The sequence below is a fragment of the Balaenoptera physalus genome, assembly GCF_965194825.1.
Source record: "Balaenoptera physalus genome assembly, chromosome: 8".
NCBI lineage: Eukaryota > Metazoa > Chordata > Mammalia > Artiodactyla > Balaenopteridae > Balaenoptera > Balaenoptera physalus.
The window spans coordinates 115,016,348-115,033,367 of NC_138887.1; the positions used below are offsets into that span (position 1 = coordinate 115,016,348).

The 17,020-nt window shown below is 36.0% G+C and overlaps 1 protein-coding gene across 2 annotated transcripts in view; it reads left to right on the top strand.

Annotated features, from left to right (window-relative positions):
- The window catches only part of CNTNAP2 (contactin associated protein 2), a 2,064,732-nt gene that overhangs the window by 17,047 nt on the left and 2,030,665 nt on the right, over positions 1-17,020 (top strand). The window contains exons 1-2 of one of the 2 annotated variants that reach the window (XM_082473842.1): positions 34-379; positions 504-833. In XM_082473842.1, coding sequence (XP_082329968.1) covers positions 737-833 — 97 coding nt within the window. In that variant the 5' untranslated portion in view covers positions 34-379; positions 504-736. Of the gene's footprint in view, positions 1-33; positions 380-503; positions 834-17,020 lie in introns of those variants that run through there. The other variant, XM_082473843.1, reaches the window with a different exon arrangement.

A 17,020-nucleotide genomic window follows, 5' to 3' on the forward strand; every position in this document is an offset into this window, starting at 1 on the left:
AGAGGCGGAGAGGAGGGAGGGCGTCCCCCCGCCTCGCCCGCCGCCCGGCTTCGCAGGCGCTGCTGGTGGCGGCGTTCCCAGCCCTCCGGCCGCGGCCGCCGCTGCTCGCGCTGCACCGCCTGGGAGAGGGTGCCCCGCGCCGCGCCGCGCTGAGGCCGTGCGTGCGCCCGCCCACCCGCCCGCCGGGCTGCGTGCTCCGCTCCGCGCACACACAGTCGCTCCGTGTGAGCTGGCGGGCAACTGGAAACCCCTCCGCCTCACGCTGCCCAGCGGCCGGGGGAGCGCTCGCCCGCAGCGGCGACCTCCGCACCGCCGTTTCCGGCGTGCTCCCTGCTGCTTCTGCCTCCTCCGCTCTTCTGGTTTTCCGCCTCGTCCCCTGGTGATTTTTTTTCTTTTTCTCTTTTTTTCCCCGAGAGGGAGAGGGCGGGGTAGGTGTCCCCTCCTCTGCTCCCCCCTCCCTTTCCTTCTCCGTTTGAATTCCTCCCCCTGGCATTGGTTCGCAGAGCGAGAGGCAAGACCCGCGCGGAGGGAAGAGGAAGGCTGCGGCCGCCCCGCTGCTCCCAGCCCCGCCGGACTGGAGCGCGGAGCGGGTGAGGGGAGAAGAAGAGGAAGCAGGAGGGGCTTGGCTTTCGGTCGTGCCTGAGGACGGCCCATCTCCCTCCGAGACCCCCTCGGAGAGACGGACGGCGTCTCTCCGCAGCGAGCCTTTGGAGTACCGCGAGGCGGGAGGCGAAGGATGCCGGTGGCCCGGGGAGCCGGCTGCGGGGCAGCGCTTTCGCTCTGGCTGGTCGGCAGCATCCTCTGCAGAGCCTGGACGGCTCCCGCCACGTCCCGTAAGTAGCCCTCCCGCGAGCTCGCTCTGCGCTGGGGCAGTTTCAGTGCCGCATTGATGTTCCACCCCAGGGTTCCGACTCGGAGGTGACTTCTTAGGTGTCGCAGCCTGATGTGTGTGTGTGGCTCCTCTGTCACGCACTTGCGGCCACTGCAGCAGGGGACACTCCAAACCCCGCGCTCCGGGTTGCGGGGAGAGGGTTTTTGAAGCTGGCGATGTTTCTAGAAAGTTGTTTCTGGTCGTGGAGATTGGTTGACAACTGCTTGGTTAGAGTGATTCGTGTCGGGGACAGCGTCTTAGGAGTTATTCTTCCACTTTGGTGGGTTTGTGTAGAGGAAGTTCATTGCCTTTTGCTTAGGTCAGTGAATGAAAAGTGAAAACATGGCAAAAATAAGTTTCTTATTTTTATTTATGGTTTTAACTTAAATAAGCACGGCTATGGGAGTGAAAAAGGAGCGTCTTTTGGGCTCCTATGGACTTCTGTTCGCCCCCCCCCCCCGCCCCAAGTTAATGACCTTTTAGTACTTGCTTATTAAAATGGAAGACAGTGAATCCAATATTGTAGCTGAAATTGCTTTAATTTTCTGGCAGCTAAGTGCAATGCAGTCTAGGACTTGGGACAGTTAGGGCAAAATAGCATTAATGCAGTAATGAACAGATTTCTTAAAAGAGTTCTCAGAAAAAATGATGCTGTTCAATATGTTTATCTCTGTGTGTTTTGGCTAGTTCTTCTAGAAAAGATTGTTCATTTGTTCATGAGGTTAGAAAGAGTAGAAAGAAATGGAAGATTCCAGCCCATCGTCTGCATTGCTTTAGAAGTGCGTATTGTGCATCTAGAGAGGAAATGCATGAGCGCTCCTTTGGTTCAGAAAGGGTTAAATACTAGAAAGATAGCCTGTAGGAATCTTAGGGTAATATTCATAAGACATACTTGTTTCTGAGAATGGACGACTTGTTAAAGAATCATCATGGAGATTTTAGAGTTTGAAAATAAGCGTTTTCCATGCAGGAAAAAAAGTTTAGTGTTTTCTGGAATTCATACATGAAGTAGTACTGTCTCTGTCTATCAGATCCTGGGATTCACTAATGCATCTTTGTCCGTATGTTAATAGTAATGCTCTTATTCCAGTGTGTAAATATTGATAAGAATAAGCATTGAAAAAGGACTTCATAAGTTGTGCTAAAGGATCTACTAAATAATATTATCATATGATGAACCAGTATTACTGTTTTGACATATTCTCCGAAGTAGAGTATTTGGTTCTCTTTCCTTGCATTTAAAGATAGAGAAGCCACTAACTGGTAATCTAAGTTTGTAATGAACTTGAAATGAATTTTTATAGTTTTTTCCAAAGTAGATTAAACCTCAAAAACATGATGTGTTATTAATATTTAATGTCAGTTTTATAGATTTAAATATAAATTGTGCAGCTATTAAGGCTCGGTATTAATATTTACATAAACATGTTACTAGATTCTGAGAAAACTATTCTGATGAAATTTCAGTTTCCATGTCAAGGTCTGGTTATATAGAACTAATTGCCACTTTTCTCAGAAAATAAACTCATTATACATTAAATTTACTATGTTCACGGATTGAAGGCCCTCACAGCCAGAGTTTTTCCTGATCTTTCTGTATACTTTAATTGTAATGAATCAATCTGAAAAATTCACCGTGTGTCAAAAATGGCTTACCTTCAGTCATGGGTTAGTATATTTTAAGAATGGAAAGGTTGTTATTTCTGAAATATATTCTTAGTTCTTACAACTTAGAATTTGGCAACAGGGAAGAGAGAAGAGCAGAGGCCATTACTTTTAAGATAGTTAATAGTTATGTTCAATTATTCAGATTATTTATTTAGCTCTTATTCCTCATTGTTGAAAACGTGTAATGGCTTAATTAATATGACTTTTTCTTTCATTTGAATCTAAATTGTGACCAAAACTCAAAGTTGCCCCCATCCTAGAAATGAATTAAATAATAAGAATGATATTGATTTTACTGATTAGAATGAGCTTCATGTACTCAGTACTTCAAATTTATACTTCTACCTTTAATGAAAAATTGTATTTATAGTATATGCAGCGCTGAAGAAGTTTGATAGTTAAATTCTTAATACCAAAAGCATCCAAAGGAGAGAAAAAATGGTAACTACACGGAAGTAAGATAATGAACATCTCAACCAGGAGAGGTCATCACAAGACAAAAAGTAGCCTAAAAATCTAAAAGTAATGTTTTTATTTGGTACCCATTTTTAAAATATGATGTCTATGCTAAGACTTTCGGTCCCCAAATAACTTAATATGATGGACATTTTTTGAAGATGCAGGTAATATTTTTAAACTTGATAACAATACCATTTCAGATATACATTGGTTTCTGGCTTATTTCTTCTTCTCTGTTATTGAACTATATATACATATGCTGTTCCTGTTAATACTATCTATTTTGTAACTAAACTAAAATAAACTTTAAAGAAGCTTATCTCTAGGATGAAGTAGAAGCGGAATTTAATTTCTTGGCAGATAGTGGAAATGAGCTGCTGCTGAGCCCATGGAATCATAGAGCCTCCCTTCTTGTAAATGTATACGTACAGGGCACATATGTAAAGTTTCAGTGGAATATTTTACTCTTAGGGAGTTGCATTTATTTGAACATATTTGAAAGACCCTGACAGTGCAGTTCTAAATGATGAGGAGCTTGAGCTAACATTTAGTGAATTTAATTTGTTCTCAAAGTTTACTAAATTTTGGCTTAAACAGTGCTTTCTGATAAAAATCACTTTACATTATTTTATATAGCCATTAAATTATCATTTCACTGACTGTCACATTTGAGAAGTGTGCTCCAATACTTTGTAACAAATATGTTTTTACATATATAAGTACAAATGTGTATAAATATGTACATATACATACATATGGTAAAATCCTTTAAATATATATTATGTAATATATAGAGATATAATATTATTTAATATAGATATATATTTATTATATGTAAAATATGTGTATATTTATATATTTGCTAACAAGTCTTTCAAGGGGTTTAAGTTGCTTACAAGTTTATAGATAGGTCTTTTTGTGCAAGTATTTCAAGTAACTAAACCAACAATATCAAAACAATAGTATATTTTTCTATTTTCTCTCTCTTTTATTAATATACCACCCTTAAAATGGTATCTTTCAAATAGTTGAATTAAATGTAAAATATATAAGTAAATATAAAAGCAAATACTATTAGTTTATACTGAGCTTGTACACAGTAATGAGTTTGTTTTAATAAAATGAATTTAACTTAAAAAGTGCTTTAGGCTAGCAAAATTTATTGATTGATAAGAGGCAGTACATTATTTACTTAATGCAAACTAATAAAAAGTATTATTTACTCACTAGAGAGAAATATATAATCCTGATTTCATTGTAGGCACTGATATTCAGGAAACAGGGATCTTTGTCTAAGTTTTCTCCTATAACATCAATACATGGAAAAAGTAGGTAAAAAAATGAATCCACAAGTTCAAAATAGTTTTTATTAACTTTTATATAGGTATAAACATACAGCATATCATCTTTAGATAAATAACATCAAAGTTATTTGATATGCATCATATATATTTAAAAATCACACTTCTAATATTTTTTTCTATTCTAATTGGCAGGACATTTCAAGGTCTGTAACTTCTTTGAGATTTTAAATCACTTCCCTTAATTATAAATTCTTCCAGAGAAAATCTTAATAAGTCTTTAAAAGTGAACTAGTAAGTCTTCTTGTTTGATGTATCCTTTTCATGATTGAAACATAAAAAGAATTTGATGTACTTCCCCTTGGCTTGCTTCTCTTTTTTAAAGTAGATTTTATTTCTTGTAAATGTTGTACAGAATAGGGAGAGATTCTTACTTCAAATCCAGTGGGTGATTACCTTAAAAATATTAAACATATAGAGAACCAACTTCTGCATGTTGTCTCTCTGTAGTGATTGATATTAATGGGATAAAGAAATAAATGTGTAATTTCCAAGTTTTCCCATATCTAATCTATTTGAGAAGTGCTTTATTTTATCGTTCATCACTGCGTACCAAGTTAAACAACAGAGCACATAATAATTTAAGCCTCACAACTACAATGTTATGGAAATAAAGTGAGTGCTATAATTATATCTATACCTGAAATTGAATGTTATCAGTTTTCTAGAGAAATACACATTTTAAGAGAAGTAGCTTGTAGAAAAATAAGATGTATTTCTCTATTCATCCCATATTTGGCCATTGAAAGAGATTATGTGTTCATTTTTGCCATGTTACTATGTAAGAATAATGATGAAATGATCTTGATATAGGCTTTCACTTTTCAAATGAGAAACTTAAAAGAGACTACTTCTTAACAGGGTGCGCAGTTAAAACATTGCATCTTCCCCTCTCCCGGGATCTAGAGAACCTGTCTGTTGTCGTTCTGACCAAATAAAGATGCTGTTGGGATTTTGAGAAGCAACCTCTTTCTCCGTCTTAATGTTTCCTGTTATGTGGAGAAAACTGCACTTGTAACGTTCTTAGCCTCTATCTCTACCGTTCCAGTGAGTGGTATTCGGTTCGAATTCCATCCCAGGTTAGGTAGAGTGATCTACCTGTTAGGTGACTTTGGGAGAAGGACCTAGTTGAGCTGAGCCCTTCCTCCTTCTTCCTTCCAGGCTGCCTGCAGAAGGTATAGATTCTACTAAAAGACATAACAAGAGTAGGCTATGCCTCTGCAATAACTTCCGTGATAATATGAGAGCCTATGATGTTCACCTCTTCCTATGGCTAGAAGGTCTGTTAATTTCAGAATTAAGGTTGATGCATCCCATGGTTGCCACACATTGAAGTACTTTTCCTCTGTATTAGCAATTATTATGTAAAGGGTGATATTTGCTCTCCATCTGTGGCTTCTTTTCTAATCGAGAACTCAGGGAGAGAAAAGAATGCTGTTTATCGTCCTCTATCAAACCCCCAAATATTAAAATTGCCAGTAATAAGCTTACTTAGTATTGAACTAAATGAACGTGGTTAAAAACCAGCAATGAAATAAGACTTGTTTTTTCCCCTTTGAGGTTGAGTTGGAGAATTTACTTAAACTATGACCATCAAGCCCTTCTATTCATTCATTCGTTCATTCATATCTGCATGGTCCTATTAGTGATATTTATTTTAGAGAGACATTTAAAAAATCATTTCTTTATCTATGGTTAATAACATTACCATTATAAACACATCTTGGTTATGGACGTTAGTGGCTACACATTCAATTCCATGTTTTCCATTTAAGTATCAGGTGAATTTGACATGCCTTGAGTTGGTAGTTACTTGCTGTTCGTGTTCCTACTGCACAATTATGAAGGGTTGGGTCAATTATTCTAAAAAAAAAAAAAGGAGGCGTTTGCATTTTGAAGACCAAGTTGATAATTTCCTTAATTGTAAATTTTGAAAAAGAGCTTGTTAAACTCTTACTTAGTTCATTTTTAGGGTAGACTATTCATAATAACAGCTTGAAGTAACTGATTTTTTTAAAAAATAGCATCCAGATTTTAAAACCTCCCCTGATAGTAGGAAATCTGGAAATAAAGATGTATTCGTTGGCTCTGAGTTTGCTTGCTGAAGAGATCACATTTTTGGTATACTGTAAAAGTGCTGAAAAATACCGGCAAGCTCCCGAGGGCTATAGTCTACATTATCCTTATGATTTACATTTGTTTGAAATGCTTTCATAAACATACATAGTGATATATTCTTTAATGTTTTCATATTTAGTAAGGAGGTAAAATTAGTTCCGGAGAATATTTTTTACCAGGAAAAATTACCCCCAAAGATATGTAAGGTGCTTCTTCCCTTTTCCGGTACTTTCACCCCTGCTTTGTTGCCGTGGGTTGGTGGTCTTAGTGATCAATGCGTAGCATAGAAAATGGCGATAAAGGTTAACCTTCAAAGTCAGGCTCCCTGCTGCTGTCTTGTGTGGTGCATCTACATTGGAATCAAGTTACATAAAGCTTAATTAAATTCAACAAGGATTTGCTTACTTCTATGCAGTTAGAGTCATGTTGAAAAAGGACATAAAAAGAGACATTTTGCCTTGACCCCTAATTTTCTACCAGCCACTATAACAATGTCAGCTAAGTCATTCAATTATATTGGACTGGCCAAAAAGTTCGTTCGGGTTTTTCTGTAAGATATAGTATTGTTTAAAAGGAATACATGGGCAAAGTAAATACCTACACTCTGAATTAACAAAACAGTTTATTATGTGGTGAAATACCATGCTTTGCCAAAGAATACATTTATCTGTAAGAATATTCTCTTAAAACGGAAGACGCTATTACTTGTAAATCATGCAGACTCAAATGCTTATTGTGAACTAACATAAATTGTATATTGTTTAAAATGCATCACTCTGTTAACTCATTTTACTAGGCATTCATCTCTTACTTTATGGGAACCAAGTTATTAAACAACCTTGTAAGTAAATATTTACCTTCATATACTCTATAGATACTTTTCAGATACTGGACAAAATATATGAACGGAAGAACTACATGAAAAAAAATCAGCCTAATTATGTAATGTGGCCAAGTTTTAGCATATTTTAGGGGTATCACTTGTTTAAAATTTGTTAATTACACATGAACAGTGACCTGTTCTTCATTAAATTATTTACTTGTTAATAAATTTAAGCTTGAAATTTATAGACTGTATGTAGTTATTTGAAAAATTTTTGATTCAAACAAAAATAATGTCTGGAAAATCATATATGAATATCAGTTTTTTCAGGTGATTAAATGAATATGCTATTAGTTTAATGTTTTTAGTGTCAACTGATCTAAGAAAACGTGATCCAGACTTTTTGTTTCTCCCTGCATGCCTGTAGTCACAATAACACATGAGTTTGATGCCACCATCAAGGCAAATGTTGCTAATCTATCATGGCATTTTTTTTCTCCGTGAGTCTAAATATGGCCACAGAATCAAATCCTTCTGGACACAGTCTACCAGACAACCACATATAATCTCAGGAGACTTGATCTATAAAATAAAACTTTATTTTTTACTTATGCCATGTATGATATCATCACCAGAGGTTTTTCAGCTGACTTTTGTTAGTGAGAAAATACACTCATTGTTAGTTAAATCACATGATTAATATTAAATGTTATAATGTGAAAAGAATATTTAGAAGAATTTATGTCTGCCTTACGGTAGAAGAGGTTTTTAATGGTAGTGATGAAATCTCCAAGAATACAGTTTCATCTTACCTCATGCACATCTGTAGTATATGTGAGGTTTACTCAGATATCTTGACAGTAGCAGGTAAGTTCCTCATGGCTAGTTTAAAGCAGATGCTATTATTGTTTGCTATGCTTTTTGGCTGTCTGGAATATGGAATTAAGAATAACCATTTTATTATGTCAGTTGACAAAGATAATACTGTGTCAAAAATATCAGTGTGTCATAATTGGGTATTTACATTGCTTCTACTATTAAGAATGCAAAAATAAGCAGCCTCTGTCAGATATTTACATACTGATGGGTTTATTTGTGTGGAATTGATATCAAAGACTGGGGTGCTTGATCAAAAAGTACATATCTTTTCTTGGACTTCCCTGGTGGCGCAGTGGTTAAGAATCCGCTGGCCAGTGCAGGGGACATGGGTTCAATCCCTGGTTGGGGAAGATCCCATATGCCGCAGAGCAACTAAGCCTGTGTGCCACAACTACTGAGCCTGCACTCTAGAGCCCATGAGCCACAACTTCTGAGCCCGGATGCCACAACTACTGAAGCCTGTGTGCCTAGAGCCCGTGCTCGGCAACAAGAGAAGCCACCACAATGAGAAGCCCGCGCACCACAACGAAGAGTAACCCCCGCTCACTGCAACTAGAGAAAGCCTGTGCGCAGCAACAAAGACCCAATGCAGCAAAAAAAAAAAAAAAAAATTAAAGAATGTATATCTTTTCTTTAATAAATATTTTCTGATTGAGTTCTAGAAATCTGTAATAACATTACATTTTCAGCACCAAGCAATTAGTGCCCTTTTCCAGAACTTCAGGCATCAGTAGACATTATTATACTTTAAAATTGTTGCCAGTTGATATGAATACCCATATTTGTGGATTGCAGACTTCAGGTCAGGCACTACTCTTTAGATGTATTCACTCATTTAGTCCTTAAAACAGTGCTTAAGTTTGCAGGTAAGAAAACTGAGGCAGACAGAAAAATGAAGTACCTTGCCCAGGCTACCCATATGGTCTATCCCTACAGCCGGTGCTCTTAACCATAGTGCCACTGGATGAGTGAAATAGTACGTCATTGATTTCCAGTTCTCTAATACTGACGTTCAGCTTGCATCTAGGCAATATTTTAAGGGTTAATTACCTTCTTGTATAGAGTTATAGGGGAAAGAAACCTGTCATCATAATGTTTGTATTTCAATGATAACATTAAATGATAATGCAGACAATGTTGTTTATGTTCTACCTCTTCGTAATAAAGTGATTTTACAATGCATTTCTATCTTTTGGGTACTATTAGCATAATTATAATAATCATGTGGTGAAAATATTTACTTAAATCTATGGAAAATATTTGTTAAAATGCTTTGTCAGATAGGAATAAAAGCTGTTTTAAACTTGTTCTCAGGAAATTTTGCAGTCTGTATCCAGAACTGTAAATATTATTGCCATTACTAAAGGTTAAAAGATGATACCTGTGTAATCTATAACCATTGTTTTGAGTATCAATTTCACGTATGATGTCTAAACCGTAAAACTTTTCTTGAGAGTCTTGTCAAGAGGAAAACTTCTTTTACTTTAATGGCAGTGGGAAAATATTTGTCTCAAAAATAGTTGTCAGTTCTAGTGCTTAAATATCCCTCGTATCTATTCCCTTCTCTCCATCCCCGTCACCACAGCTATGGTTAAGATTTTCAGCATTTCTCTCAGGCATTAATTTAGTAGCCTCCTAGTATGCCTCCTTGCTCTTAATGTTTCTCCTCTAGTTTATCATGGATATCTATGCCAGAAATACTTTTCTAAATCACAGATCTTGGCACCGTGCTCCACTTCTCTGGTTCTTGTCTGTCCCTTTAATGTAATCTCCCCCTAAGCCAACATTTGTACCCCATAACCTTGCCATACTGAAATCCTTGCAAATTCTCTAATACAACATGCTGTTTCTAATCACATTTGTCTTATGCCTTCTTAAATTCTGTTCCCTCCCGAAATGCCTTTTCCTATTATATTTATGCTGATTTAGAAAAATCTAATATATGGCCCGAACCTCAGAACTTTGGAGTAGATTGGAGGTACCATCACCTCCCTGTGGTGATTTGGTCTAATTGCAGGCAAGATATCAAGCTGATAATAAGCAGTTTCTCTGCTATTTGGACTTAAAGGGATAGAGCAATGAAAAATAATGCAAGTTACCTTCAATTATCTGATGTTAGAGTGAGAAATTACCCAAATTGCTGACACTAAAGGAAGGCAAGAAAAGTTATTTTTAAATGATAAAACACAGATACTTGTTTGTCATTGTTTATAGATGAATATTAATCTGCCATCTCAAGGGAAATAATGAAACCATGCTGTGAAAGCTCTACAACTTCTCCAACCCTTTTCCTACATGGCTCTATTTTGTAGCATTTTCTGTACTTCACTTAAGCCATATGGTTGGTCAGACTCTTTAAAAGCCAAGCATGACTGCCCTTTTCAAAACACGTTTTTTCAAAGAAATACCTGTAATCTGCATGCAAATTGAAGACAGATGTCAACAAAATAATTACTGTGCCTAACAGGTACTTTAAATAGAGTGCTTAAATTGTCAAAAAATCTTGTAAATGATAGAGGTAGTTGCAGAGAAACTCGATAATTACATATATTTAGTGTATATTAATCTAGCATATTAGTTGATATTGTCAAAGTTGCTACAGAATGTCAGTGAATTTCATTTTGATTTTTAATATAACAAAAATATCCTTTGATGAATACAAAAAGTAGGTGCTTATATTCCATGTGTTTATATTTTGAATTAACTCTTTTCATCCCTACATTTGAAACTTTGTACATACTGCACCACATCCTTAAAAATATCCTCCAGCCTTGCCTTTTCAAAGTTGACCATCCAGCAAAATCTGTTTCAAAATTTATATCCTTTACAGTGATTCCCCAGCACTGCCTACGCATAATATAAGTTACTCCCATTTCTTTTTTTAAAAAATAAATTTATTTATTTATTTATTTTTGGCTGCGTTGGGTCTTCATTGCTGCGTGTGGGCTTTCTCTAGTTGCGGCGAGTGGGGACTACTCTTTGCAGCGGTGCGCGGGTTTCTCATTGCGGTGGCTTCTCTTGTTGCGGAGCACAGGCTTTATGCGCTGGGGCTTCATTAGTTGTGGCTCATGGGCTCTAGAGCGCAGGCTCAGTAGTTGTGGCCCACGGGCTTAGTTGCTCCGCGGCATGTGGGATCTTCCCGGACCAGGGATTGAACCCGTGTCCCCTGAATTCCCAGGCTGATTCTTAACCACTGTGCCACCAGGGAAGTCCAAGTTACTCCCATTTCTCTTAGCCCACAGTTTGCACAGACACAGCCTACATTTTGTTCTTAGATTAATAGATTTAAGGGTGTGGTTGTATCAAAAGAACTAGATTTCAATAAACATCTTTTACCATATTAGGTAGTGTACTAGTTGCATTGAATTATCGTATAAAATTAGTCCATTACCTCCCTTTTAGAATACTCAAAGCAGAAGGATGCTTAAAAAATTTAAAGCTCACTGATTTCACATTTATACAGTTCCTTCTTTAATCAAGTTATCCCATATACTAACACAAAATTCTACATTTTCATAAACTCCTGCCATTAGTTCTAGCTGGGCTTTAAGGTAATAAAAGCTTAATATCTACCCCATATTCTACTGCCATAAAGTATTTGAAGACAGATATCATAAAGTCTGATTAAATATAATTTTAATAGTCACTATTTTTGTAGATAGCTAATTAATATATCAGTTAAAAGAAAATACTATGATATATATTTATTTATATCCCCCAGATTACCTATAACATTTCTAGGTATATAAACATTGTTAAATAAATATAATGGAATTGAATTGATGGGTTAGTTCTGTGTATAAATTGTGCAAATAGCTAGGATGTAGCAACAAGTAAGGATTTCTTTTCTTAGTTGTATTCTTATAGGTAAAAGCATTGTAATCAGAAGTAATATAATTTTAACGTAATAGTAGTTACAATAAAGTTCTCTGTAAGGAGTAATCCTTGTATTATAAAAATACTGCCTTGAAACTGGACTGTCTGTATGAATCAAAAAAAGAAAAAAAAAAAGAAACAGATAAGTATTTCAGAGGACTGTCATTCAAAAGTAACAGGGCTTTTGACATTATTTTAAAGGCTAATTTACATCTATTTGCTCAAAGTGAAAGGCAACATAGTCTTGAATTTCAGTTTATTATCTGTTCTTTGCCCAAAGTATATTAGGAAAATATTACTACAATTTGAGTAGTCTTCATATCATGGAAACATGGTTTAATGTTATATAATTATTGTATACAATGATCTGAAGTATTTCAGTTTTACAGAGATTATATCATCATCCAAAACCTAAGTTTTGGAATTTAAAATGTATTGTAACTGCACATTTTTATTTATTTTATTTTATTATTTTTTTTAACATCTTTTAATTGGAACCTAAAGAATGGGAAGGAACTACCCAAGAAAAGAGGAGAGGAAGAATGTTCCAAGGAGAAGAGGACAACTATGCAATTCCCACAATGGCCAAGTTTGGACCTCCCTCTGATGGGGAGGTATCTAGTGATTTTGGAACAAGTCTTTTGTAAAACATATGACAAAAATAAAGCTTTGAAAGATTAAATGACACTGTTTAATAGTTTATCAGCAAGTAGAGAGAAAACAAATCTTTGCTGGACAAAATATAGAGAATAAGCATTTATTGTCTTTAATAAGAGAATAATATATATTTTACCAGTTTTGTTAAAAATAAGCATTAAGAAAACCTTACACTCTGTGAATGAACTTGACTATCAGCCAAGTCAATTAATTTATGATAAAGGAGCCAAGAATATATGATGGGGAAAGTACAGTCTTTTCAATAAATAGTGTTTGGGAAACTGGACAGCCATATGCAAAAGGATGAAACTGGACCACTGTCTTACACCATACGCCAAGATCAACTCAAAATGGATTAAAGACTTGAATGTGCAACATGAAACTATAAAATTCCTAGAAGAAAACATAGGTAGTAAGCTCCTTGACTTTGGTCTTGGTGATGCTTTTTCAGATCTGACGCCGAAAGCAAAGGTAACAAAAGCAAAATAAGTACATGGGACGACAAACTAAAAAAGATTCATCACAACAAAGGAAACCATCAACAAAGTGAAAAGGCAACCTACAGAATGGAAGAAAATATATGAAAATTATATGCAGTAGTCCCTCCTTATCCACGGTTTCACTTTCCAAGGTTTCAGTGAACCAAGGTCAACTGCAGTCTGAAAATATTAAATGGAAAATTCCACAAATAAGCAATTGGTAAGTTTTACATAGTGCACCATTCTGAGTAGCTTGATGAAATTTCGTGCCATCCTGCTGTCCTGCCCAGGACATGAATCATCCCTTTGTCCAGCATATCCTGCTCCTTAATCACTTAGTAGCCAACCTGGTTATCGGATTGACTGTCCCGGTTTTCAATTCACTGTGTTGACTGTGGCAGTGCTTGCATTCAAGTAGCCCTTATTTTACTTAATAATGGCCCCAAAGTGCAACAGTAGCAATGCTGGTAGTTCAGATATGCCAGAGATAAGCCATAACGTGCTTCCTTTAAGTCAAAAGGTGAACGTTTTCAACTTATTGAGGAAAGAAAATATGCCGACGTTGCTAAAACCTATGGTAATAATGAGTCTTCTATCCGTGAAATTGTGAAGAAGGAAAAAGAAATTCATTCTAATTTTTATGTTGCACCTCAAATTGCAAAAGTTATGGACCCTTTATTACAGTATATTGTTATAACTTTTATTATTAGTTACTGTTAATCTCTTACTATGCCTGATTTATAAATGAAACCTTAGGTATATATGTATATATAGGAAAAATACATAGTATATATAGGGTTCGGTACTATCCATGGTTTTAGGCATCCACTGGGGGGTCTTAGAATGTATACCCTGTGGATAAGGGGGGGGACGACTGTATCCAATAAGGGGTTGATATTCAAAATATATAAAGAACTTATACAACTCAATAGCAAAAAAACCAAACCGTCTGATTAAAAATGGGCAAAAGATCTGAATAAATACTTTCCTGAAGAGGACAAACAGCCAACAAGTACATGAAAAGATGCTCAGCAACACTAATCATAAGGGAAATGCAAATCGAAAGGGCAATGAGATATCACCTCACACCTGTTAGGATGGCTCTTATCAAAAGGACAAGAGCTAACAAGGGTTGGTGAGGATGCGAAGAAAAGGGAACTTTTGTTCACTGTTGGTAGGAGTGTAAATCTGTGCAGTTACTATGGAAAACCATATGGATGTTCCTCAAAAAATTAAAAATTGAATTACCATATGATTTAGCAATTCCACTTCTGGGTATTTACCTGAAGAAAATGAAAAGACCTAATTTGAAAAGATATACGCACTGCAGTATTACTTACAATAGCCAAGATATGGAATCAACTTAAGTGTCCATTGAATGGTGAATGGATAAAGAAGATGTGATATATATATATATATATATCAAGGATATATTGGAATATTATTTAGCCATAAAAAGATTGAAATCTTGCCATTTGTGACACATGGGTGGACCTAAAGGACATAATGCTAAGTGAGATAAGTCAGAGAAAGAGAAACACCGTATGATCTCACTTATATGTGAAACCTAAAAAACAATATATTAATAAATCAAGTGCATAGTTACAGAGAATTGGTGGTGACCAGAGGTGGGGAGTTGAGGACAAAGGCAAAATGGGTGAAGGGGGTCAAAAGGTACAAACTTCCAGTTATAGAATACATAAGTCCTGGGGATGTGATGTGCAGCGTGGTGACCCTAGTTAATAACACTGTGTCGCATATTTGAAAGTTGCTAAGAGAGTAGCTCTTAAAAGTTCTCATCACAAGAAAACAAATTCTGTACCTGTGTGGTGATGGATGTTAATGAGATTCGGTGTGGTGTGAGTTTCATACTACACACAACTATCTCATCAGTATGTTGTACACCAGAAATGAATACGGTGTTATATGTGAGTTACATATAATTTTTTTTAAAAAAAGAGAAAATCTTACACTCTAGGAATGAACTTCACTATCTGCCAATAACACATTTATATGGAATCCAAAAAAAAAAAAATGGTTCTGAAGAACCTAGGGGCAGGACAGGAATAAAGACGCAGACGTAGAGAATGGACTTGAGGACACGGGGAGGGGGAAGGGTAAGCTGGGACGAAGTGAGAGAGTGGCATGGACATATATACACTACCAAATGTAAAATAGATAGCTAGTGGGAAGCTGCCACATAGCACAGGGAGATCAGCTCGGTGCTTTGTGACCACCTAGAGGGGTGGGATAGGGAGGGTGGGAGGGAGACGCAAGAGGGAGGAGATATGGGGATATATGTATATGTAAAGCTGATTCACTTTGTTATACAGTAGAAACTAACACACCATTGTAAAGCAATTATACACCAATAAAGATGTTCAAGAAGAAAGTATATACATTACTACACATAGAATGCTCAGCATAGATTTGGATGTAGCGTGGGTGGGGATAAGGTTTTTCTTAATTGCCATTTTTAAAGTATATTCAGTCTTTAAATATTATGGAAAATTTTATCTGTTTCTGTTTTGCTGTTTTGTTTTTCTACAGTTGTCATTACTTGATTATATAAAATAGAAGTAGTTGGAATCTACCTTGATTTAATGTAAAACGGCAGATTTGGCTAGGCAGACTTCACTGAAGCAAATAAAAATCAGAATACTATATGTGGGTGTTGTATGTATGTATGTATGTATGTATGTGTTTATTTATTTATATATTTATGTATGTATTCACCGCCTGTGAGTTTCAATACTATGGGTCTTCTAAATGGCAGGGTTCCTAACTGTTTATTATCTACGGTAAGAGGCCTCTATTGTCAAAGCTAATCTCCTTAAGTATGTGAAATAAATAGTCCTTTACTATGAAAGGGTATCTCATCCTAGAAGCTCCTAAAATGAAGATCACTGTCATAAAATGTTCTGTAGTCATTGCTGAAAATTATTTTTCTACTGGATACCTGCTGAAATGTGTTGACATTAATTTGGTAAAAGTGTGAATGTTTCTTTAAAAGAATCTACATATTCTTGTGGAAAATATCTTATAGTGGTTATTAGCACCGACTTTCATGTCAGAAAGACTGGGTTTGGTTGTTGGCTTAGTTCTTCAGTGACCATGGACAAATTATCTAAATTTTTGAGCCTCAGATTTCTAATATTTAAAATGATGAAATAGCAGTACCTTCATGAAAGTCTTGCTAGAAGGATTAAATACAGGATATGTAGTGACTGGCACATGATGGTAGATTAATCTTAGTAATTTTGTTATTTTTTAATGCATTCAATATTTATTATATAGCTTCTGTAATACTAGACTAGACTATGTAGATATTGCAAAATTATGTGTAATTGCCTCAGACATTTATTTCATAATTTAGTTGGGAAGCTGACACATTTGGAATAATTAGCAAAGGTATCTTATTTAATTTTCACATAATACCACATGTAAATGGTCAAAAAGTGAGATAACAATATGGTTCAAATATATTAAGAAAGACTTAATTGAAAGAAGTAGTGCATATATCATTTATATTAATTGGATATATCATTTGTTATATAACAATATAAGTACAGCTATACTCTACACACAGCGATGTTAGTACTCGAGTCATTTATTTTAAAAGTATGCTCATGTTAAAAAGTAAGAGAGAAATTATTCAAGCAGTGTAAAATAATTAATCTATTTAGGAGAGCCTGTTTTACAATGTAGTAGGTATTCAATTACCTTACTCACAAATGTTTCTGAAAAACCACAACATTTGCAAATTAGAGAGCTTGTGGGCACGAGGAACATATCCAAAAGCATAAACATTTTTACTGTAACTTGTCAG